Source organism: Varanus komodoensis, unplaced genomic scaffold, assembly GCF_004798865.1.
Source record: "Varanus komodoensis strain SLA01 unplaced genomic scaffold, ASM479886v1 scaffold10, whole genome shotgun sequence".
NCBI lineage: Eukaryota > Metazoa > Chordata > Lepidosauria > Squamata > Varanidae > Varanus > Varanus komodoensis.
Window position 1 is genome coordinate 22025714 of NW_025335269.1, and position 26333 is coordinate 22052046.

A 26333-nucleotide genomic window follows, 5' to 3' on the forward strand; every position below is an offset into this window, starting at 1 on the left:
TCAGCAGACTGTATCAGTTGGCTTCAGCAGACTGTATCAGTTGGCTTAGCAATGTGAATTGGGTTATGTGTCATGCAGAAGACAGAAAAAGAAATCTCTCACACAATAACAATGTTTTCCACATCAGTAGTTTTTCTGATCCTGGAGGAAACAAGATCCATTTGCATAGTCTTGTAAACTTCATTGTAATAATTTATGTGCAAGTAAAATAAGAGTTGAAAACTCATCATAGACGGTAGAAAGGATGAGGTCATCAACATCAAATTTAAGTACATAAGAAAGACTATGCTGGATCAGACTGAACGTTTGTGCATTCTATCATTCTTTCTGTATGATGGTCAGTCAGATGCTGGTGGGAAGCACACAAACAGAATATATTTGAAACAGCAGCCATTAAGTGGTATTTGATTGGCATTTCATAAAACTTAGTATAATTTTAAGCCCAGTTTTCTTAAATTTTCTTAAATTAACTTTCCAAAATATATAATGTAGGTTTGGTTTTCAGTTAACATCTGCTTGTCCTAAATTGCAATACTATACAAGCCTGTTCAGAAGTAAAATCCCCCAAAGTTCAGCTGGATTTATACCCAGGCAAAAGAGGATATAAGATTGCAGCTTAACTGAACCATTTTCAGGAGAGTCACAATTATATTTTTGCAGCTGTCTAGGCAAAAGGACATACAAGGATTTTGTATTGCTGATACGCTTAGTTGTTTTTAAAGAGGTTATGTGTGTGTTTAAATGATACTGTATCAGAACAACTGATACTTCAGTATATAATTTAATGGTCTTTGTTATGTATGTGTGTTAAAACCATTTGTTCTGTTTCTATACCTTACATTCCAAATGTGTAACTGGTATTAACAAGTTGTTGAAGAACTATTCCTAATATGGCTTTTTGGCATTATGCAGTTTGCTGAGAAAAAGTGACTAGTGTATTAATATCTTGCTGATTATGTATGATAATTCAGTTGCAAGTCATTATGTGTCAAACAGTTACACATGAGATACCACAGACAGACGGGTTTCTTTTCATAGTATCAAGTAGGTAAACTTATTTCATTGTGAAGACATGTATCTATTTATAAAATTATTTTTAGTCACCTTTCATTCCTAAAAAGGCCTTCAAGGTCACACCAAAATTAAAACATACAATGCAATATCAAATATTTGTGGTAATATCTTCTTTATGTAGTAGTTTCAGTCTGTGCATTATACTGTGCAGCACACAAGATTAACAAATTGCACCTGTACCTGGTTCCTGTTTCATGCAATAGATTGCATAGGTAACTTCTCCACCCTTCCTATCTTTAGCAAGGTGTAACAGCCTTTTATGTGTGTGTTTGCTTCCTGGTACAGTTGCTATGAAACTAGTAGGAAGCTACCATTTGTGTTCAGCAAGGGGAGAAATATGACAGGTTATAACATTTTGTTTTAACGGGAGAAATTGTTTACCACTTGATTTTGCTGTGTGAAACAGTGCCTTCAGAGGAAGGGGACTGGAGTCTGATCTGGCATGATAAGCAGCACATGGATTATTTCTAGTAAAGATTAGACAGATGGTTGTTCTCCCTCCCCATACCTCTGTATGTTTTCCCTTTAGCTGTGTTGTAGTGATCACAGCATGCAAACTTTCCAGCCATTCTTGTTGAAGTATGTTGAGCAAGAGGATTGGTTTCTCTTCTCTGGAAACCTTACCTGGACTGCTGTACAGATGTTTGTCCCTTTTCAGGGCTTTAGACTATAGGATTCTTGCTTAGGATGGTTTGAGCTATGTCACTAGAGGAATCAATAAATGAAGAGGAAAGCTTTGAATATGATAGGAATAATGAATATAGACACAGATGCTGTGAAAACCTTGATATCTTGGAAGAAGGTACTTTTTTTGTTACTTGCATCCAAATATAGGAAATTAGGTGTTTAATTAGCTGTATGGTCTTAAATGTATCTTTTAAAATAGACCGCACTGATTTCACATTGGAATGGTGAAGGAACCTCTTTGCATAGTTAACAAATGTTTTAAGTTGGCTTTTTCTGCAAATTTACTCAGAATTTACTTGCAACAATCAAGTACAGTATTTTATTCTATAAAATGAAACGTGTTCTCTGTTGAAATATAAAAGTAGAAATGTCTGATTTGAGAGATGCTGCTTGGAGCATGATTATGGCAGTTCAATATAGCTGGGTTACATCCTAAGAATCAGTATTTTTTTTCCTCTGAGCAGTTTATTGGAACACTCAGAACAGAATGGTAAAACACTCATATGCTGGTATTTTAGCCAGAAAAAAGTGGCAGAACATAGAATGGTAGATCTGTGTGACTGACTGGAGAGGGAAAGGGATGTTACTGGCAGGTGGTTTTACATGTATGTACTTGACAAGAACAGATAACATGGATCAGGGTATTGGCAACCTGGTACCCTCCAGATGATTTAGACTACTGTTCTCATAATCTCTTACCATTGGCCATGCTGCCTGGGACTGGTTGGAGATGTATTCCAAAACATCGGGATACTACCAGACTGCTTTCATCTGAAATGATTAAATTAAGAAGGAACATGGAAATACTCATAATCTGAACATATCTGTTTTGGAAAATGACTTAATTTCTGTGGTTGTTATTTTCCCAGCTGAAGAGGAATAAAATAAATCTTGAGGATGGAGGCAAGGGTTTACTGAAAATAGGTTTCTAAAAAAACCAGTGTAACAAATGTCATTGGAAGGAAAGACTACTATGGTTAAACTGAAATTTGTTGAGATAATGTAGACTCTTTTAATTAAACACTTAGCTGTTATCAGTCTCTGCTATTTGCCTTGTTTGCACCTGGTCTCTTTCTGATATGGGGTAAATTCCCATAGACTTAACTGAGACCAATATTAATTTCCTTCCACTTGCTCCTGTATTTCAAATGTATTCCTAAATTCCAGCATTAGAGTTCTTACAGAGCAGCTCTTAACATTACTTTATCTCACTTGTGTTTCCAGATACAATAAAACAAGTAGAAAGTAACGTGGGATCTGCAACAGAATGTTGCAGTATGGGGGTCTTGTGTTCAGGATACTTCATTCCATTCCCTATTCTTTCTGATTTTTCACTTGCTTCTCTGTTAGTCAGCAATCTCACTCCATGGAACTTGCTCAGTCTCCATGGAACAGGTTTTTTCAGAAAGTGAGGATTTCATTCTGATAGCATTTTTCTCCCTAAAGATATTTTCTACTTTAAATCCAATCATGCTAATACTTCCTTTGTATGCGTAGGATCTACAGTTCCATCTCCCTAAGACTAGGTAATTGGAGGATTGTGTTTGCTATTAGTATAAGTGAATGAAGGATATATTTGGGGTGTTATGAAGAAAAACTGCACCCTAGGGTAGCATGCTGAAGAAAGGAGAGGATGAGAGACATTTTATTTTACTTTAGTGTAAGCATGTGGGCCCTGATCAGGGTTAGAAAACTAGCACACTTTCACAGAGGGCTGTTAAACCTTCCCACTTTGTTCTGTAAATTCATCCCTTGCCTGCTACTCTGTGTAGGGTCTAAAGAAAGGAAAAAGTCCATTGATGCTAATGCAGGATTTTTCTTCTGTTTAGCTCTTTGACTGTGTGGGGTGCAAAGGAGAAATGCCTGAGTGTGCAGGTTTAACGTCCCCCAACCTGCATGTGGTGGTCTCAATTCAGAGTGCAGCCATTAATATTCCTACCAAAGATTGTTTTTAAGACAAAGCTAGCCAGTCAGCCTTTTCAACCTGGCACTTTCCAGATGTTTCATATTGTCAATTTGCTGGATTTCTAACCATTGACCAAGCTGTCTGGGTATGATGTGAGCTCAAGGACACTGGTGTGGGGAATTTGAACTGCCCATTTATTTATTTGATGTAGAGTACAGTTTGGCCCTGAGGAATAGGAAAAGAAACCCCTCTTAATAAAAATACATTATTAAGAAGCAAATTGAAGAGATAGTATTAAAAATAGGTCACTGGCATGTATCAAATAGAAGTGGTGATGAAGAACTTTTACTTATACGTGAGGTGAAGTGGTTTGTCTTCTGTGCTTAAAGATAGAATTGACCAACCTTTCAGAGGGAAAGATCCTATAGTTTTAAAATTGGGGGTGTTAGATGAGGACATTTCTCACAAATTCAGCCTTTTCCCCTACAGTGTAAGACATAAGAAGTAACTCTAGTTGGGATTCTCCTTTGTGTGTGCCTGTTAAAACCAAGTGTTCTGCTATTGAACACTTGGCTAATTCTTCGTCGTGGCCTCTATGCATCACACATATGGGGTGCTGCACCTGCGCAGTGCCTGTGATCGGAAGATTGAAAGCTAATGGTTTTTGGCAGGAAAAAGCTCCGCTCCCCCTCCCCCTCTAGCCTATAAAGAGCGGAGTGTCCGCCATTTTGTTCAGTCTTTGCCACCGCCGTTCACTGTGCCTTGTGCCACTTTCGCTCTCGCTCTGACCACGGGAGTCGATTTCTGATGGGGAGATTCAAGATTCTCCCCCTAGGGCTAGGTCTCCCACACCTATGCCCACAGCCACATTGGAGGCGGATGTGGAAATGTCCCTGCCTAGGAGCTGGAGGAGTCACTCCATGGAACACCATTCGGAAGGATGGTACCATCGGATACTACCCTGGTCCCAGGGGTTGATCTTCACCACCTCCTCGCGACTGTCCGCTATCCTCGGGCCCAAGGCATGCGTCCCCGATACCTCCTCGGGATGAGAGTAGCCGGTCCTTCTCTCCAGCTGAGTCCTCTTCATCGGCTCCCCTGTATTATGGTGCTGATTCCGACGATTCGGAGGTTGATTCTACTTCCCCAGACATCGCTGTGACCTCCCAAGGCCCTGCGTCACCAGATGAATCACATGTCTCCTTCGCGGAGTTGATGTCCATCAAATGCAATGAGATGGCACGGTTCGGGCAAAGTCCATCCAGAGACTTCTGCGGCATATGGCTTCCTCAGTTGCTGTGGTCCCACACGCCAGACTTTGACTTCGTCCCTTACAACTCCTGTTCAACAAGATGTTCCATCCACAGAGGGATCCGCCGTCAAAGTTGATTCGAATTCCATCCTCTGTGCTCCATTCTCTACTCTGGTGGTCAGTTCCAGCCAACCTGACTGTTGGGGTTCCATTCAGATCCCGATGCCCTTCGGTATCCCTCGGTACCGATGCATCTCTCCTAGGATGGGGAGCAGTATGCTCCGATCTACACACTCAGGGCTCATGGAATCATCAAGAATCCAGGAATCATATCAACTTCCTGGAACTCCTGGCTGTATTCAAGGCCCTGCGTTCTTTCGAGGATGTTCTCTGAGATCAAGTCGTTCAGATAACTTCGGATAATATAGCCACCGTCTTTTATCTGAACAAGCAAGGTGGAACAAAGTCACCGACTCTGGCCAGACTCTCGATAAAAATCTGGGATTGGTGCATCTCGAGAGACAATACGCTGATAGCAGTCCATCTAGCTGGTACGGACAATGTGGAAGCAGATCTTCTCAGCAGACACATGCTCATCTCTCACGAATGGGAACTAGATCCTTGGATGCACGACCGTCTTTTCCATCGCTGGGGGTTTCCTGATGTGGACTTTTTTGCCACCCAACAGAACAAAGTGTGTGATGTTTTCTGTTCGAGAGCAGGAATCGGGCACGGATCCCTAGGGGACGCTTTCATGATCCCCTGGAGCAACCAGAACTTTTATGCCTTTCCCCCGATTCCTCTTATTATGAGAGTGATAGCGAAGATAGTACACGATCAGGCCACGGGGTTACTGATTACCCCTTGGTGGCCACACCAAGCTTGGTTTTCGACACTGCTCGACATCTCCCGCGGAGAATACCTCTATCTTCCACTGCTTCTGTACCTCATAACCCAACAGGACAGCACGCTTCGCCATCCAGATCTACTGTCATTGAACTTAACAGTGTGGCAAATCTGATAACTAACATTTCGCTATCGGTATCGATGGCATCTGCAAGTGGGTCAAATCCTGCCTCCGGATCCGGTGAGTTCAGCGCTTCTTCTTCACTTGTTCCTCCCGTGTCATTGGATCCAAGCAACGTCCCGTCGGATCCCACAGCCTTTCATCCGGATATTCAGCACATCCTTGATTCTGCATTAAAACCGTCTACACGGAAGTCCTACGCGGCAAAATGGCGACGATTTTCAACCTTTGCCGAATCTTGTTTGTTCTCTTCATATGCTGCATCTATACATCAAATCCTTCAGTTCCTATTAGAACTGCATCAGTCTGGACTGAAGCTGTCTTCCATTAAAGTGTACACGGCAGCAATCACCTATCATCGTGGCTTAGTTGATGGATCACCCATGTTCTCAGCCTATTATAAAGAGATTTCTGAAGGGACTTCATAATCTTAACCCATCAATCAGACCAGTGATGCCTACCTGGAGTCTCTCTGTAGTCTTACATGCGCTTACAAAAGCTCCCTTCAAACCCTTAGCAACAGTCGATGTACGCCTTGTTTCCTGGAAGACAGCTTTTCTTGTGGCGGTTACTTCAACTCGAAGGGCTAGTGAGCTATGCACTCTCCGCATAGATCCTCCTTACCTGAATTTTCACAGAGAAAAAGTTGTCTTGTGATTAGATCCATCTTTTCTTCCTAAGGTAGCCACCTCTTTTCATATGGGACAAGACATTGTCTTACCTGCCTTTTTTCCGTCCCCGACGACTCCGTTAGAAAGATCGTTGCATTCACTTGATGTTCGGCACTGCCTAGCCTTCTATAAATCGAGGACTGAGTCTATTCGACGCTCAAACTCTTCATCAAATACTCCACCCGAGATCAAGGCGCTCCAGTCACTCCTCAGAGGCTTTCCAAGTGGATAGTCCATACAATTACCCTATCTTATCAGCTGGCTAGTATTGACTTACCTACAGTTCCTCGAAGCCACTCGACTAGGGCTGTCGCTACATCCTCTGCTTTCGCGTCGGGAGTCCCAATTGATGACATGCAGAGCAGCTACTTGGGCAACTCCTTGCACTTTTGCTAAGCATTATCACCTAGATGTTCGTGCTAGGCAAGACTGCTCCTTTGGTAGGACCGTTCTTTCATCTGTTCTTCGTTGAGGACACCTCCCTTCCTCCAATAATGGTAAGCTTGTTAATCTACCCATATGTGTGATGCACAGAGGCCACGATGAAGAAAAGCAGGTTGCTTACCTGTAACTGATGTTCTTCGAGTGGCCATCTGTGCAGTCACACAACCCACCTGCCGGCCCCGCTCGGTGTCAGTGAGTGGACATTTTCGTCGGTACTGAACGTTTCCCTTTTTCATGGTACTGATATCGTTTATAGTAGGGATATTTTTTTCCACATGGGGCGAACGTTTGGTCTTCAAAGACTGAACAAAATGGTGGACGCTCCACTCTTTATAGGCTAGAGGGGGAGGGGGAGCAGAGCTTTTCCCCGCCAAAAACTGCTAGCTATCAATCTTCCGGCCAAAGGCACTGCGCAGGTGCAGCATCCCATATGTGTGACTGCACAGATGGCCACTCGAAGAACATCAGTTACAGGTAAGCAACCTGCTTTTCCTGATCTAAAAGTTTAGTTTGGTAGACTATGGACCATTGTTCACTTGTTCTTCTAGTTTTCTGTCGTCAGAACAAACTTTACACCTTGAATTGTCCCTTGAGTAATCTTTAGTGTCATGAAATCCTCACATCCAGCAGAGAATTCTTGAGGTGCACACCAGCTGACACAGGGCACGGTTCAGGTCTATTGCTCCTTGGCAGAGCACGTGTCTTGGAACTAAATCAGGGTTTCTTCCTCACTGCACTGTGGATGAAACTTGCTGAAAAAGATTGGTAAAGGTGAGCATGCCTCTTCTTAAAAAATGTGTCTATTCTTACTGATTTACCAAACTTTTAATTGAACATTTTTTTCTGAAAAGCTTTGAAGGAAACCTCAGAAGTTTCAAAACTGCTGCCAAAGACCGTCATAGCAAGCCAATCCAAGCCAATTGTTCAAACCACTGTACCAAGTAAAATAACAGAAGGCAACCACAGTGTGGATGCTAGAAAGATTCTGGGAAGTAGGACTAGGCAACAGCCTCATTTTTTTCCATCTTGCAGTGAAAATCCCAGTGTGACCATCTCACTGAACTCATTAAATTTGTCTTTCAGAATTTAATGTATTTTTGCTTTTAATGGGAATATAAATTAGTAAGGGGATTTCAAAGGTAGCTAGAAGTAAAATACCTCTCTTTTCAAAAGCAGTTCTCTGGGCTTTTAAAAAAAATCATTTGACTGTATTTTCTTTATTCCATTTATCCCATCCTCACTCCTTCCTCTCTTTGACTTTTTCTTATATTATCATCTTTACATCATGTATTGATCCATCTGCATCATCTCACTCTTATAGGCTTGTAAGCATAACAGCTTACATACTGTTCATGCACATTGCATGAAGCCCTTCAGCCATTTTTCCTTCCCCTTTCTCCAGTCCTACATTAGTTCTGTCCTGATACAGAATTATCTCTCATATATGCTGTCCTTTCACTTGAGAGAGTGCAAGCCTCTTGTAAATGGGGAGTGATAGCTCTTTGCCTGGGTGACATTTTAAAGTGCTTTTCCTGTGTGATGGCAAGGAGGGAATCAGCATTGACTATCTGATGCTGTCACTGGTAGGATTCATACCTCTACTGGAATAGCCTTTTCTAGTATGATGTTCTCCAGAGGTGTTGGACTGCAAATCCCATAATTTCTAGCTGGCATAATGGAAGTCTAATACATCTGGAGGGCACCAGGTTGGGCTAACGGTGTCCTAATTAGGACTCTGTGACACCCACTCAAATGAAAAATACCTCAGTATACTTTTCTTTGAACTCCCCTCCTCTCAGTCATTTTCTGTTTTGTTTCCTTGCTTTTTGCTTCCCCTGTATTCATTTCTCAAGGGATTCAATGAATTAGTACTATCTTATGCTACCTCTATTTCCACTTGATTGTGCCTAAGCCCTGAGCCACCATGAGTTTCATTCTTCTTAACACATAAGCTTGCAACAGGGGAGAATATCATTAGTTTTGAAGAGTAAAATGTTCCAAAGAAAAGTGGTAAAATCCAGTATTCAGTTATGGAAATAATGAAAATTACAAGGGGACACCATCTCTTGTCATTATATCCTTAAGAATGGATATGTATCTCAGGGATTGCAAATCATTTCTATCTTTGCTTATATACACATTCTGATGTTGTTTGAAAGCTCCCCTTCTGTGAAAAAAAATTATGTGGCTACTGACAAATTGAATTTGTTCTTTACATTGTTCAAAAAATAAATATTCTGACTGAATCATGTATTCTCCTTTTCCTGTTGTAATTCTGATCAGCCTGATACTTTGACAAGCGAACTGCCCATCAACAGACAGGGAAATTATGCCGTAATTGATTTTGCTATAGCCAGAACAGCGGCAATAGTTGATTCTCTCCACCTGCCCTTTCTCCACACACACTTTCTCAAAAAATTCTGCCTAACTGTCTTTTGGAGTTAGATATTCCCTAAAAGAACCAATGGAAATATATAGGTAGCAAGGCCCCTTTCTTGTTTCCAAACGCCTTTGTATGTCTAGCCAACTTAGGTCACGAAGCATGATATCTAATCTTGGATCCTCCCTGTATGCAAACTACTGAAGTACTTTGTGTGCTAAAGGTTGCAGTAGCATAGCATTCCTTTAAGATTAGGTAGCAAATCAGAACACTCACAGTCTTTAAAAAAATTGTTCTCTATTGTGGTGAGGCTCTGTAAACTATGTAATTAGTTTAAGCAAGTTCTGTTGTTGATGTTTTTAAAGAACTTCTGGTGATGTTGTTCAAATAGGTGTTAACTTGGGAACAGGTGAGGGGACAAACAAGCCTTGTCTACCTGACTCAGCCTGCACAATTCATATGACTGTTTTTCAGATTTTTCCTTTAAAAGTATGAGCATGTTTAAGAATTGGAGTCATCCTGATGGTATTAGGAATTTAATCTTCTCCTCTAAATTTTCCTTCCAAAACTTTGTATATTTTGTTATTTTGCATAATTAAAGAGGTGATAGTATTAAAAGCTGAAGCAGTCAGTTTGCCTCTGTTAAAATATCCCTCCTTCTTCTTTCTGTGTGCACCTGCATGAGTGCCCACAGTGTCCAGAATACCCTAGAGATGCCAGCCATTTGAGTCATTGGCAAGAGCCTGACATGTGCATTTCTTCTACAGGAGAGGCAAGAGAACCTCCTTGTAAAGTACAAGTTGTGATTTAGCAGTCATGGTAGTTTGTAAGTGCACGTGCACATAAAAGCTTCTGTGTTTCTTGTTTATGTCATACATACACACAGTTTCCATGAGTTCTGGCTTTATAGATATTGTTACACATTGAACTATGAACCACATTCAGTCAGTTTGCAAACAGCCACTGGCCATTGAGCTCAGTGGGGATTCCTTCTAACTAGACATGTATAGATTTGCATAGAAAACTTTGGATAATGGGCTCCCCCCCCCCCACGAATGGGTCTATTTACTTTTCCAGAAACCTTACAGTATACACTGAGAACATTTGTAAAAGCTTCCTCTTTCACTACCTTATATATGCACCTCAGCTTCTCTTTATCTACTGAACAAACTAAGTTGCTCTGGTGCTATTGTGGAAGTGAGGCCAGTGTTCCTGCAGTTGAAACTTTGTATCTTCCATTTGTTTGATACTATTGTAATAAGCCACAATTCTATTAGAAGCTGAAGCATACAAGAAATTGTCAATTATAGAACTCTTTAGGGAGATGGGGGAAGTCTATATTATTAATGAGACTTCTCGTTCGTGAACTTTGAGTAGCTATATTGCAGCTCTTCAGTGAAATGGAGGTTGAGCTCATGGATTTCAGTGACCTACCTGTTTGCTATTGTTTAAAGGAATACTTTAAACACTATTCTTTTACCCATTTTATATCTTATTTGGGGAAAGGAGCTTCAGTCCACAAACATTCTTCATGTTACAGTAATGCATATATAGATATATTGCATAATGTAATACAATTTCTAAGCTGTTCACATTTGTTGCTATTCAGAGCTAGGGGTCCAGCCTGTCTGGTGTGCATCATGTTTCCTACAGCTGGTGGCAGAACATTATATGGGGCTCTTTTAATTGCAAATGTATGCAAATAGATAGCTTCAATGGAATGGGGTATAACGGGAGCTAAATGTATTTATTATTATGTTTCTATTTTGCCTGTTAGCTGGAACTCATTTACAAGTCTATTTCAGTGGTTTACAAATCAATCCTTAAAATAAGTGCAAGATCATAGTAAGACATAATATAAATCAGAAGGAACCAAGATAAAAGCTAGTAGCAGTGTAAATGTATAAAATGCTCTAATGCAATTGTTAAATCATAAAACAAAATAATGAGAGTACTTCTACACAAGGCAAAACTTAGGCTTAAGTAGGCAGATGCAAAACAAAATGATGTTCTTGTTTGATAGATTGTTGGAGTAGTTTATTGCTCTTCCTTCTCTCTGCAACATGAAGGCCATGTGGGTTTTTGTATTGCGGCATTGGATCTAGTTTAAAGTGGATGGATGGATGGAAGGGCAAATAATCATGCATTTCTAGAGTAAATGCCCTGTAGCTGTGGTTCTCCTTACTGAAGCAAGTGCCTACCTCTGTGTTCTGCTTTGTATATCCACACAGGAGCTAGAACTGGCAGCCTGATTTTAGCTTATAGTGGAAAGTCAGTGTTGAGAATCTTTTTCACCAGAGGGGATGAAATTCTACTGCTATTCTGTTGGTTCATCTGAAAAAGATATTTATTGTGTAAATTCTCTTTCAGGTAGAGTGTGAACTCCTTTATTCAAGTCAAATAGTTAGGATTTGTAGTTAAGCAAATGATAAATTTATTTGGAAACCACAGAATTATAGAATAGTAGCATCAGAAAGGGCCAATAAGATCATTGGGTCCAACACCCTGCTTAGTGTAGGACTCCAAGTTAATCAGTTTGTATTGATTTGCTGGTTTTCTCAGGATGATATTTTATAGTTGCCAAATACCTTTCTAGGAGGGGGACTGTAACTGCATTAGTCAGTGATGATCCAATTGTTTTCTAAATAGAAGGGTGCTGGAAGGCAGGCAGTTCTTTCTACTGAATTTATCTTTTACAGAATTTCAATTAACATTGAGACTGAGAATACAGAGAATGTTTGCTTCCATGTTTTAATTAAAGACAAATTAAGTCCAAATTACTTGGACCTCATGAAGGGGAAAAATGATACTGCTGGCAAAATAGAGCAATTGCATCCTTTCTAACAAGTTGATGTGGTGTTGTTTTAAGGCAGGTATGTTGAATTTATTTCACCATGAGGGCTGAATTGCATTTCAGAGAAGTTCTTGGGCCACATTCTAGTGGTAGATAGGGCCAAACCCCCAAAATATCAGCATATTTTAACTTAAAACTCTTACTGCTAGTCACTGACCTTAGAAAAGGCTTTCAAGGAAAAGTGGCACAAAACCTTCCATGTTTCATGACTGGGGAAAAGGCTTTGGGATGAGGGAAACAGAACCTGACCATCTGGGGGGCCCTGGAAGGCTGAATTTGGCCCATAGGCCCAATGTTCACCACCTGTTTTAAGACCACTTAAAGGCCTTAAAGGACCAAAACACACTCAATGTATTTTTCTTGATCATTGAAACTGTGAGTGTGATTGATGTCATCTGCAGATAGTAATTTATTATTTTTGAATGCTATTCCACCATGATCTATAGTATGTACGGACTGTGACGCAGGTAGCATTTCCATGGCTAACTCAGCAGTTTATTACCCCCTCCAGTTACTGTGCTGCGCAACCATTTTTAATGTCAATGCATTGATTTACTGACCAAGGAAAAGCAGTGTCAATTGCATATTCCTATTACAGCTGCTGGCAAATCAAGACCCTAGGCCTTTCCCTGTTTTTCCATGCTGTATTGACAGGAGTGTACATTTAGAAGAAAACATTCAGTGTCCTCATCTTAACATCTGTTGAAATCTTCATAGTTTTTCTTTTTTTGGATATGTACATCTTCTGGGGGGAAGCAGTGATGCAGCGGCTTAATGATGCTGGAACTGTCATCCAGGAAATGGTTGGCACCCCAGTGGTTTGAGCCTAGCCTCCTCCAGGCAGAGTGAACTCCCATCTTTTGCCCCAGCTCCTAGCCCACAACTTCAGTGGGAAGGTAACAGTGCTCTGTAATGTCATGCTGGCCACATGTCCACAGGATTGTCTTCAGACAGTGCTGGTTCACAGCCCTAGAAACAGAGATAAGCACTGTCCCCTGTTAGTCACTGGCTAGGCAGAGTAAAATCTGAAGAGACTCCTTTAGCTTTACACCACCTGGGGGCTATAATGCAGAGAACCATGGACACAAGCCTTTCTACAGCCAATATTTGAGTAGCTTGTATATAGCCCAAAAGCAATTTTCATTCTTTAATGTCATGATGACTTTTATTGTTCTGCTTGTAAACTATTGTAATACCTGTGCAGTACTTGGCTAGCAATGGAATCTCACATTAGAAGTTAAAACTAGGCAATGCTTAGAAGATTGCTGAAATTTCTGCCTGGAAATATAGCTTAGAGGCCCAAAATTAGAAGTTGCAATCCATGGTAATCCATATTCTATCTAGGCTTCCAACAAAACGCACACTAATGATCTAAAGACTTGATTTCTGAACCATTTGTGCACTCCTTTCTCTGCTACAGTGTATTCATCCCACTTCCATGTTTAGTCGAATTTGCTAATCCATATGTCTGTCATCAGTAGCAATCCCTTCTTTGAAAAGGGCACACTGCTATCATGACAACTTTAGAAACAATGAAATTATATTCACTTATGGTTGCAACCCAAACAGTTAGACCACACATGAGCAAAGCAAGGTCATTTGCCTGGGAGAAAAGTGATAAGGTTGGGTAAGTGCTGTTGGCCCAAGCTCTGAAGAAATGTTAAGATAACCACATGTAAAATGAAAAATCAATATGCAGTAAAGGTCATGCAATGTGCAAGAGGAACAAAGGACAGGAGAAAGAAGTTATTATTAATATTTATGCATTTATTAAAATTATTGTTGAGCTGCTTTTAAGGATAGAGCCACTATATGATTTGATGCAGGGGGCTCATACTCTAGCGGTTTTAAATGACTGGCTCTTCTACACATTTCACAACATGTTCTGTTGGAAGAAATGAAAGAAAAACATGGGTACTGCCTTGAAAAAATTCCCCTTTTTCCCAATTGAGACGTCATGTGAGGGTCAGGACTTGTAGAAACTTTGCATTTATTCTTATTACAGTTGTCTAAAGGGCATTGCAAATGCAGCATCTCCAAATCTTCCCGTACTGATGGTGATCCAACAGGGAAGAGGATTTTCATTCACAGCAGTAATGGCTACATATCTGCTGTGTACACACAGAAACACACCCACACACAAACTCGTTCACAATTACCTGCTCATTTGGCAGAAAAGTTTCCCTTCTCTTCCTTTCTGAAGGCACCTGACCTCCCTGAAATGCCTGTCCAAAAATGATTGTGAGGTTGGAGGGCTGCTGAACAATTAAAGATGGTGTGTGCAGGACTGCCAGGAAAGGGAAGAATTTCCCCAGATTGGGTGCCCTCCCACAGCAGGATAGTTCCCCATTCCTCAGCAACCAGTCACAAATTTTCTTTCTATGAGCTTCCTTAAGTTAATTTGTCCTAGGATCCAAGCCATAGATTTAAAATTCTGTGCATGACCTAGTAGGGTAATCTTGGTTGTAGTTATATGAAAGCTCATCTCTTTATAATGCCCATGGTAATTGAATGTAAGTTGTAATGGTGCATTTTCATTTTTTAACTAAGTAGAAGATAAAAATCCTATGTAAAGGTACTTTACAATAAGCCCCACTGAACATAATAGAATTTGCTTCTGTGAAGGCATTTTTAAGATTAGGTCATAAATGATGAAATTTTATAACTTTATTTTTCTCATTAACATTGTTTGTTTATACCAAATATTCTGGACATTTTCCCATATAATCAGAGCAAACTTGAACTATTTCCTTTTGTTTTATTCCAGTTTTATGTGCTGAAAGAGTGGGCCAGATGACTAAAACATACAATGACATTGATGCTGTTACACGACTTCTTGAAGAGGCAAGTATCACTTATTCACACTGAATATTGAAGTCAATATAACTCGACAATGTACCCTCAGGAAATGTTCGTCAAACTCAGAAGAGCATTATTTTGAACCTTGCAGTAAATAGAATAATTTTGACCAAATTGTTGACCAAAATTTGGAGGCAGGTGGTGGGTATCTGTATCATTTATTTAATTGGGACCTAATTCTGATTAAATGTTGCTAGATTGTGCTTGTTGTGTTTACACACAGCCAAAGGAATGCCAGCTTATAAGTTTCTACATTGTTCATGAAACTATACAAAATGATACAAAAACATGGAATTTAATTTAGTTTAAGTTATATGTTTAACTACAAATATGGAGCACAATCCAGCTAAAGTTAGTTGTGATTAAGTTCCATTAAAAACAACACCACTTAAGTGAGTAAGAATTTCATTCAGCCTTTAAAAAAATAGGAATTTACAAAATTGGCAAATTTGTTTATAGACGGGACTGGAAGAACTTGAGATTTTTATAATCTAAAATGTGGGAGACGGTGAAATTGATAAACTTGGCATCCATACAATGGCCTTTTAGCTCTTAACATACTTAACTCTTAGAAGCCTGGTGATAGATTAGGGTTGCTATCTCTTTTCAGACAGTCTCCTTCAAACAGTACCAGGCAGGTTACACTGACAAAGTTTGTATCATCACCTCAGCCAAACATGACTTATTTATTCAAGCCACTGTAGATTGCTGCGTGTGCTGTCCAAGTGTGGAATTTTCAGGCAACAACTGTGAATTATCTTGTTATGTAAAGGAGAACTGCTGGCATGCTCAAGAAACCACCTAGAACTTGTGGGCTGTTATAAAGTTGTGCATGAAGAATAATTTAAAATTCTAAACTATCATGTACAAAGCCATAATTACTACTATTCTCTCTAATGGCACAGACGAGAGGCCCCACTTGCTTGATTGGCAGAATGCCAGTGAGCAAGTAGGCAGTGACATTTCCTGCTGCTCCTTCTCACCGCTGTGGTGGTCTGGGCTAGAGCAAGATACAAGTAAACTAGCAGGTCACTGTGATGAAGTAGAGAAGCAAGTCTGGGAGGCTTTTGTCAGTAGGCCCTTGCCAGGGGATGTGAGCCCTGATCAAGTGTGTGGAATACCCAGTACCCTACTTCAGATTTAGTCTTAATTCAGGGCTCTGATCTTGACCCACTAGATTCACTCAGGTTGCAGAGTTCTTTCACTATTTGTCCTCTTTTAAGGGCTGCTGTGATTATTGGAGACAAGTCTTACCTAGCTCATGTAAGAACTTTCCTACATGGCAGCTGTGTCATTAATATAGCCACTCATCCAGAAAATTCATTTGGAAAGAATTTAGAATGTCTTCTGGAAAATCTTCTGGCACTGGAATGATTTGTTTCAGATGTGTATTTGAGTATGTGTACTGGTGAATGTTGTGCATATGGAGGATACTGCTTCTGACATGACAAATATACACCTGAAGAACCCACCCTTCTGCGGAATATTTTACCATAGTCCTTCCAATACATCCCCTCTCCTTGATGCAAATGATTGTCAAGAAAAATGGTCACCTTTAAATCTGTCGTATCAATATTAAGAGTTAGTATATACTAAGCATTGCTAAGAAATGTGCAAACTTCCTAACATTCCCTGTAAGCGCTTTACAAATTGTATGCCAGTTACATTTTTACACCTAACTGACATAAAAACTGGGTTTCATTATCTTTCTCACAGTTGAAGTTAAGGCTGTGTTCTTGTATGCATTGTTGGTTTTTGGTATGCACCAGTTTCCCCAAATTAAGGGGGTGTCTCAACATGGAGGGGAAACAAAGAGCACAAATCATTGGTTTCTTTGTTTGGAGAAGCAGACTTTGTTTTCAAAAGTAGATTTTCCCTAGAACATAGATTTCACCTTCTAGTACTTTCAAAAGGTGGTTATTTTCTACATAAGCCTGTAATTGAGTGTAGTTGTTTTTTTCCTTTTTACAGAAAGAGCGGGATTTAGAATTAGCTGCTCGGATTGGCCAGTCATTGTTAAAGAAGAATAAGTCTCTAACTGAGAGGAATGAACTCCTTGAAGAACAAGTTGAGCATATCAGAGAAGAGGTAAGGCCATTCACTTGCACCTCATACTCACCTGTGTCCAGTTCAGAAAACATCTACATCCCCACACCAAACCAAACCTGCTTGGCCATATTTAATCGCATGCCTTGCCACTTTCTCCTTGTTGCTCCCATCACCATGTGGGGTCTAGATTTAGGCACATTATTAACAACAGATGCCTGAGCAACTTGACTGTCCATCCTGGCTAACTTGATGGCTCACTGAGTCCCAACTGCAGTTGCTGTCTAGCTGTGTCAGTTTGCCCAGACATTTCTGTTTCTCTTTGCTTTCCCAACATGCTTCTCAGTGAGCCCTGGTGCCTTTTGGGTGTCAAGTTTTGCTGTTCATCAACATCTCCCATCTATTTTGTGGGTTCATTAGAATCTTTGATCATTCCTTTATCGCCGCTCTTAATCCCTGCCATCCCTCCTTTTACTATCAGGATTTCCTCATTGGTTGTTCCTTGTTCTTCTGAATAATGGAAGCATATGTACCAAGGTATAGCTAGAAAGGGAGATTCACTAGGTCACAATTCACTGTGTTCATCCTAAAGTGAGTCTCTTTTTAAAAAAACATGTATCTTCCATATTTAGCCTATAATTTTCATCAATAGGTCTATGCAAGTTATTTGTTTTGTTGGATTAAGCCTCACCTAATAAAGAGTTTGACTTTCTCCCACCTCATAAAAGTGCTGTTTGAAATGTGTTTGTCTTTATATTGACTGATAGTTTACAACTGCTCCTAATCTTTCTCAAGAATTTTGTTTCCAAATCCTTGAAATATTTCATTGTATAATATCATTTTTCTTAATTACTGCTGCTACCATGTTCTAATTCAATGTTTTTGCATATGTGCCTCAGTAGCTTTACATATCCACTCTGTTTATCAGTCAGACCTTTTGCTTCAGATTTAAAGAAGAATCATTAAATTCCTTTAGCCTTTGAGAGTAATACATGACTAATATCTAACAGTAGCAAACAGCCTTTTTTGCTTCAAGGAAACAATTTATACTTAAAAATAAATGACCAGTAATTACTACCACTCATTTAAGGATTGTAAAAGTCAACTACTTTTGCTATTTTATAGCAGTTTGGATTAGAAAGATGTCTGTGTCTGTGCCAGACAACGAGAGAGGACATGAATAAATCTTCACATGTGAGTCTATAATAGGAATGCAGAGTTCAGATTATCATCCTACATGGCTCCTAAATAGTCTGCTCACTAATATGGGGCTCCAGTGAATGGGACATATGCTGCTTCAGAACATCAGTGATTTACTTTAAAAATGCCAGCTAGCCAATTCTTTCATGCAAATTAAGGGTTTATTTGGACAGTGTTTAGATTTTTGATCATTCTAAGATTTTACATATGAGCCGCACTCTGAATGACCCTGCTGCCATATCATGATAAACCATTATATTAATGCTCTGTGGATGAAATACAATGGTCTCCCCTTCCCCCTTTTTCTAGATTTTTCAACATTTAGTTTTCACTTTCCATTAGTTGTGTCATCGTGGATCAGAGATTCTGGTTTACTTCAAACTCTAAGTCAGTTTTAAACAAGCCAACTTCTTTAACTAGAGCAGGGGTCTCAAACTCGTGGCCTGTGGCCCAATTGCCGGGGGCAGGGCACGGGGGAGGGGTCCGGCGGCCTTCAAAGTGCCGGCGGCACCCGGGCTGGCCTCCGGGAGTGACGCGGGAGGAGCGGCCCACCACCACCTCCTGATGCGGCCCAGCCTCACCCAGACTACTTCCAGCGGCCCCCAGGTAAGTTGAGTTTGAGACCCCTGAACTAGACTGTTTGATAAACCACAATCTGTCTTATATGCAACAATAGGCTGAGTTAAGATGAAAGTGAAATTGATGCTGGTGAAAACCTTCTCTTGGCTGTAGAGCAGGAGAGGAGAGCGCAAGGTTTTGACTACACTAATTCCAGCTCGTGCATTTAAAACTAAACCATAAACCAAGAGTGGATAAACTGTGGCCTTTCTGGTGCTGTGGTCTACAACTCCTATAATCCCACACCAGTGGCCCTGCTGACTAAGACTGATAAGAGTGATGGATCAAAACAGCTGGAGGGAAAGAAGTTGCCCATCAGATTTTGCACTCATATTTTCAACATCTTCCTTACAACCATGAAGCCTAGAAATATTACTGGACCTGCAATACTGAATACTATATAAAGAATCTCAGAAACAGGTGCTATGTCGTAGTTAGAACTACATTTGGTCATACTTAGAGTAGATCCATTGAAAGCTATGGAATTGAGTTAGTCCTGCGTAAGGCCAGCTGTTCTCCCGAAAGAATAATTTTTCTTAGCATTTAATAATGGAAAGCTTCTGCTTTTTCAGTTTTACAATACATAATGCTTTAGCATATTACGAACATTTCATTTAAAAACATGAAACACATGGCTGCACATTAGCAGAATTGTAGATAATCGGATGCATGAAAATTGTGTGAAGTGTCATTCATTATATTCTATGACTACAAGTGAGATTGCAGTTAAAAGTACACCTATTTCCCTAATTGTCTTCCTTTGCTAAACTTGCAAATTCTACTGAATTTATCCATTTGAGATGGAAAGTGTATTTGACCAGTTCTGTCTCACTTTACTTTAACCCCTCATGATGCAGGAATTTTAAAAGCACTGCAGTTAACCGATTTTCCCCCCTGTTTCCTTTTTCTCCTTCTTTGAAAACATAGCTTTCCCTTTTCTCCTGTCACATAATGCTTTTGTCTATTACCTTAAAAACTACTGAAATTTCATTTTCTTCCCTTCTGTCTCATGGAAAGAGTCTTTCCCCTTCCCCAGCTTCAAATAATTGCTACTAACTTCTACCCTGTACAACTCTTTCCAGTAGTACTAAATTATGAAAACTGAGACTCAGACGCATTGTAAGGCACTAAAGAAACTGAGGTGAGTGCACTGGAGTAAACACTTTATTGTATATCCACATGATTCAGACTTAGTTTCTGAACTGTGGATTGTAAATAGATTCTTGGAATGTTAATTGCCTTTAAGAGCAGTAATTGCCACTTAGTATCAGCTAAGCAACTGTATGCAACTTTATGCATTATCTTAGCAAATAGATTGCATAGATTTAATGGAAAAGCAGATACTTCTTGATGAGCTGCGTCTCTACACCATAGAACCTAATCCTGTCTCCTTCATAAATAGGGAGGACATAGAATTTTGTTGTCCTTTGTTAGTTTAAATTACTCTACCTTAATTGCTTGAGTTCCATCTGCTTCCTTCAGCTCCATTTTGTGCATACATTAGCAAAACAGGCACCCTGTTTACACTGTGCTGTTAGCTCAAGCACCAGGCATTTTTTCCCAGTTCATCACCTTCATACTTACACATAGCAGCTCTGATTTGCCTGCTTCCCTTTTTATTATTGTGATTATTATGACAGGAAAACATATTATCTTAATGACACTACCAATGCCATTTTTTAATAGGTAAGGATGTGTAGGGAACAATTTTGGATGACTACATAATACATGCACGGGAGGGAATCTTTTCCTGAGGAAGTTTGCTCACACACCAGGATTTTTCCTGTTCAGATTTAATTTGGTGAACAGGGATTCATATATTTGAGTTTCATTTTAAGTGCCTAGTTTTCTTTATATTTTTAATTTTTAACAAATCCTTGCCTGCCATCTTTTGATGTATCTTGACTTGGTAATTTGGAATTGACTCAGAATGAAAATTTAAATTCTCAGAATTGGTGAAAGTTAAACTTTGACTTTGTCTGAAAAGCCAACAGGACCAACAGAAAACAAGCAGGGCTCCTGTTCTAAAAAAAAGTAAAGAAAATTGGAAGGAAATGATAGAGCAAGAGAGAAATGGCTGTTAAAGCTTATTCCTCTTCATGTAAACAATGTACTCCTTTTTGCTATATTCCTTTGTATCTATTATGTTGTGTCTGGCCACCCATGGCATTATCTTACTTAACCTATTGGTGTTTTTCAGAATGCATAGCCAAAAACCCATCCTTAGCTTTTATACATAATCTGAAAGTAAAACAAATCACTCAGATCTAAGTATTTCATCTTAAGTGGTACTTTGGCCTGCTCATCTTAGCCACAGAACATCATTTTTTAAACTGAAATTTACTTCAGTAGCTCAAAAGAGGCAATTGAGCTCACTTCTTTACTCAACAGAGTATACCAATATCTTTGTCTGAAGATATGAGGCTGTAGATTACATCAATTATTCGAGACATTTTATGCATGGTACAGAAAAAAAGTTACATAAGTTTTTATTGCTTCCATTTAATTTGCAAAGCAGAAGGTTATACTTCAGTAAAACACATTGTTTGCATGCAGAATGTCCCAGTTTCAATCCTTGCAACCTTCAGGTAGCATTAGAAGAAAAATCTTGCCTGAAACTCTGAAAAGTTGCTGCCAGTCAGTGTTGACAGTGGCGGACAGACAAAGTGGACCAACAGTCTGACACAATACATGGCAGCTTCCTATTTTCATAAAGCCTTTTTAAAGTGTAGCTTCTGACCTGCAGGGATCTGTGGTGTTCCTTCCCTAAATTTAGGTAGCATTCTGGACTCTAGGTGCCACTTTTGAAGCAAAGTTGCCAGAATGTCATATTGTTTTTTGCTGACCCAGCATCAAGTGATTTTTCCATAGCTTTCCAATGCCACAGAGACATGGATAACTTTATGTGGTTGCAGACCTCATTTGTGATTGACCAGCTAGTATTTATTTATTTATTGTATTTATATCCCACCTTTTTCCCATTGTGAAACTCAAGGTGGCTACCTGCATATTCCAGGTGGTCCCCCATCCAAGCTCAGGCCAGCCCCAGACCTGCTTAGCTTCAACATGGTGGATGCCTTACGTGCCTTCAGAGTCTACTCTGAGGTGTACTCTAGTTGCAGCAGTTTCCTATGAGTGCAACACTATTTAATGAACCACACTCACTGATACAGCATAGTGGTGAATTAGAGCTTTGTATGAAAAGAGCTGGACAGGCAACTTTCATAACAGGAACTGGAATTCTTGAGCTGCACTTTTTCTTAACTCAGAGCATTTTCGTATTTCTTTTGAAGTACAATTATTGGGTAGCCTGAACCATATGATAGTTGATATACACTTTTGCAGTTCATGATTCACTTGTATAATGTGTGACAAACTTCTTCCTTCATTTATTCAGGTTTCTCAGTTGCGCCATGAACTGTCCATGAAAGATGAACTGCTTCAGTTTTATACCAGTGCTGCTGAAGAGAGTGAGCCAGAATCCATCTGTTCAACCCCGTAAGTTTTGGATCATGGTATATTGTGGGAGTCATGTTTTGCATCTGTTTATGCAATCTGGCACCACCTTATGGCAATTGAATCTAGCTTTGTTCATAAGTCTGGAGGTGGGCTATATGCTATAGCTTACAACTCTGGAAGTATAATGTAGTATTTTGGGGTATTTCTAGCTTTCTTCATAACTGGGTTTACCAGAGCAGGGCTAAACAGAGTTCTTCCTAGCCTTCTGTTGAGTTCTTTCAGTATTAAGCTGCTACCAGGCATCTCCCAATCGTGATGCTAGACACACAGAGCATGGCATTGCTATTAGATGTCTTGGCTTTCCAATGACTGAGGGAAGTTCTAACTCATGGATGAGGAACCTCAGTATGGGGACCAAGTCAGTCACAGCCTACCCCTTTGGGATTCTCTAGGTGGCTTTTGTGCAGCCTCCCCATTCTGAATGGTTAAAATGTATTTCCTAAATCTTAATTACTAGTAGTAAGAGTTTTAAGCTAAACTACATGGATATTTGCTGTACTTTTGGCTCCATCCACTCTCTAAAGTTGAGTTCAGTTGTCGGACTGAAAGAGCTTTCCCATCTCTGATTTTAGAAAGCTGTGAAATAATGTGGACATCCAAAGTGGAGCTTCCAGATTCAGCCAAGACCCTGATTTTCACAACATGCTTATGTCAGACGTTCAAGGAGTGGGATAATGCCAGTACTTAAGCAGCTAGCAATTTTTTCCCCTCTGTCAGTAGGGTGTTGGCCATTTTATTTCTTTTGTAGCCAACAACAGCTAAGTTTTGAGCAGTATCACAATGCAGCATCATTAGATGAACTCATGTTTACATGACTGATCAGCTTATTTGATGAATTCTTAAGCAACAGACATGGAATTGGGAAAGTTCTGTTTTAAAGATACCTAAATTTACTGGTAGTGTTGTACCTAAGAAAATTGCTTGCCCAAGTCCATCTTTGTGCATGCTGTTTTATTCTTTGATGTATGTCCTAGTCATACAATCATAAAATTATGCTTTTCTAAACAAATAAGAACAAAAATTATTTTCTTTTGCATCTTGCAGCATAAGCTTCTCCATTAGAAATAGGTGGAGAAAAATAATTGCTGAAGTTATTTCATTTTTTAACCTTCTGAAAATCTGTGAAAATGCTGAATCTTACAGAGTTCTGCTTGTTGTTGGAAGGTTGGTGTACAGCCTTATCACAAATACTGCAGACATAAACAAACATCCTAATGTTCTTCTTACCAGGCTGAAGAGGAATGAGTCGTCTTCATCTGTCCAGAACTATTTTCATTTGGATTCTCTTCAAAAGAAACTCAAAGACCTTGAAGAGGAAAATGTTGTGCTTCGATCAGAGGTAAAACAGTTCCCAATATTTTACTTATAATTTCACTTCCTTTTTTCCATGAGAATCTTCATTTGCTTGACAAATAGTTGTAAGATCACAATTTTCTGTATGTATTTGAGTCTCTGGTAACAGATGTTCCCCATCCACCTATTCCCCAAAATTACTTTTGCAAATATTGCTAGATTGTTGTGGCCCCTATTCAGGGCTTGGCTAATGTCAACAGAAGGTAAAGTGTTCCTGGATTGCAGAACACAGGTAGTGCTGGGCACATTTTGGGGCACAAACATGTTTGTCTTCCAATCCTTTGTTTTCAGGCAGAGTGGAAAAGCTAGAAAGTAGGCAACAGTCATAGCTGCTAGTTTGCCTCCCCCCTGTGGTTACCACTCAGATAACAAAGTAGCACTCAGCAATAGCCTTTCCTCACTGCTGGGTTGTCTATGAGTGATGGGGCAGGGAAAAAGGCAGCCAGAACTTGCTCTTTGCCTGGTAGTGAGGCTTGTGCCCAAAGTGAGCTGATGCAGTGAAGAGAAGAGGGCCTGCTGAGGATGTTTCCCCTTCCCTCAAACCTCAAGCTAACACTGAATCCAGGAAGAATTATGCTGCCTCATCTGTTCTTTGCATGGACCAGGCCTCAGACAGATTCAATCAGTATCTAAAAGGCTGTATTGGATACAATTAAATACTAGAGCCGAAGAGAAGAGCAGCGTCATTCCCCCCAGCCCTGATTCAAGCCTTCCCTCCTTCTCCCACAACTGCCAGCCACTTCAGAAGGCTGAGCTGGGAAAAGTGAGAGGGTGAACAGGGCCATTCCACCAGCCCCATTTAAAGAATTTTCTTCCCCTTTCCTCTTCCTTTTTGTCTTTCTAGATTGAGAGTCCCCTCAAGCAGGGACTGCCTTGTTTAAATGATTATATGTATGCAACTCGTGGTCGCTTTTTGGCTTACTTCGAATGAATAAATAAATAAGGCAGATTATGGATCCTGCTGCAGTGGGATAGTGAGACTGTTTCAGTGTGCAGGATGGGCATGGTCCACTCCACTCAGCACAGGATATTATTGTCGTCATTACAGACAGTCCCCTGGTTAAGAATGAGTTCTGTTCCTGCGAAAACGGAAATCCATCTTTAAGTTGAGTTTGTATGTAAATTGGATCCCATATATTGACCCTTTACATTTGCAGGGGTTAGGGGTGCAAGGCCCCCATGAAAGTGGAAAAACAGTGAATATTTCTAGCCTCCCCCCCCCCAACTAACCAGTACCTCTTCTTTGCCGCAAGAAAACATCGGAGAGAATTCCCTCTCCAGATGGGCAAGGCAGGAAGGTCCACTTTGGAGGTCTCTCTCTCTCTCCCCTTTCACTTCCTCTCTTATTATGGTGGTGATGATTTTCTGCAGTAATTTTTAAAAATTACAAGGGTATATAGTAGTTTGTTTGTAAGTCCAGGTTGTTTGTAACTCAGGGAGTGCCTGTATTTAGAAGAAATTACTTTCTCTCGTTTGATGAAGGACAAACTGTCATGTTTCTACTTGTGGGAAGTTTTAAAATAGTTTGTCTGCCTTGAAGTTTGATTGTTAAATTAAAGTTTAACATAATATTTAGAAACTAGTTGTCATATACAAAATCTGATCCTGATAGGAACACTTTTTGATGGACATGCTAAAAATAATTCAGTGGCTATACTTTTGAATAACAAAAAGTCAGGTAAAAATTAAGTAATATTTTAACTGAATATATAATAAGCATGTATTACTCCTGAAATAGAACAGTAAATTTTAAGAAAGTATATGTGGTGCTGGTGTTACAATCTTTCTGGAGCCTTCACCCAGGGACATAGCAACCTTACATTCCAATTGACTCCTGGTTCTTGTGTGTATATAGTGAACATTACAGTGTTAGAATAGAGCTTTATGTATTCAACAGCCATGAAATCTGGTATTTTGTTTACTCATGATAGTTTTTCATTCTTGTCCCTTTTTCTCAATTTAAATTCCACTTTTCCAATTTCAGCAGTGATACTTAGTGGTGGCAACTTGTTCATTATTCATTATATTCAGAGTGGGAAAGGGGAAAGTTGGTATGTTTGCTATTGTAGAATTGTGGCTTCTCCTGTGGGAAGAGCCTCTCTTTTAAAATCCAGTGCCAGTGTTGCACTAAGTAAGATGTTAACAGAATGCTAATTTTGGACTTCTTGGTGTTTTGAACAGGCTTGCCAGCTGAAGACCGAAACCATTACTTATGAAGAGAAAGAGCAGCAACTTGTAAATGACTGTGTGAAAGAACTCCGTATGTATCTCTTCTTCCTGAGTTTTTTTGATAGAACAGCCAGATCATTTTGTTTTGCATTCAGGAGTGTCTGAATCTATGCCCTATCAATGACTATTTACAATGTTAACTAGAAAAGTTAGGTTTCTCAACAGTCCAGGAAGCACACTTCCACATTGAGATCCCAAATTTTATTCATTTTAT

The 26333-nt window shown here is 39.8% G+C and overlaps 1 protein-coding gene across 9 annotated transcripts in view; it reads left to right on the top strand.

Moving 5' to 3' along the window:
- The window catches only part of TRAK1 (trafficking kinesin protein 1), a 248056-nt gene that overhangs the window by 67698 nt on the left and 154025 nt on the right, over positions 1-26333 (top strand). For all 9 annotated transcript variants that reach the window (XR_006413448.1, XR_006413447.1, XM_044456429.1 and 6 more), the window contains 5 exons: positions 15063-15139; positions 17126-17242; positions 22416-22516; positions 23768-23876; positions 26072-26150. Coding sequence is in view for 7 of the 9 variants with exons in the window: in XM_044416937.1 (XP_044272872.1) it covers positions 15063-15139; positions 17126-17242; positions 22416-22516; positions 23768-23876; positions 26072-26150 (483 nt within the window). In the remaining 2 variants the exon portion in view is untranslated. The remainder of the gene's footprint in view (positions 1-15062; positions 15140-17125; positions 17243-22415; positions 22517-23767; positions 23877-26071; positions 26151-26333) is intronic.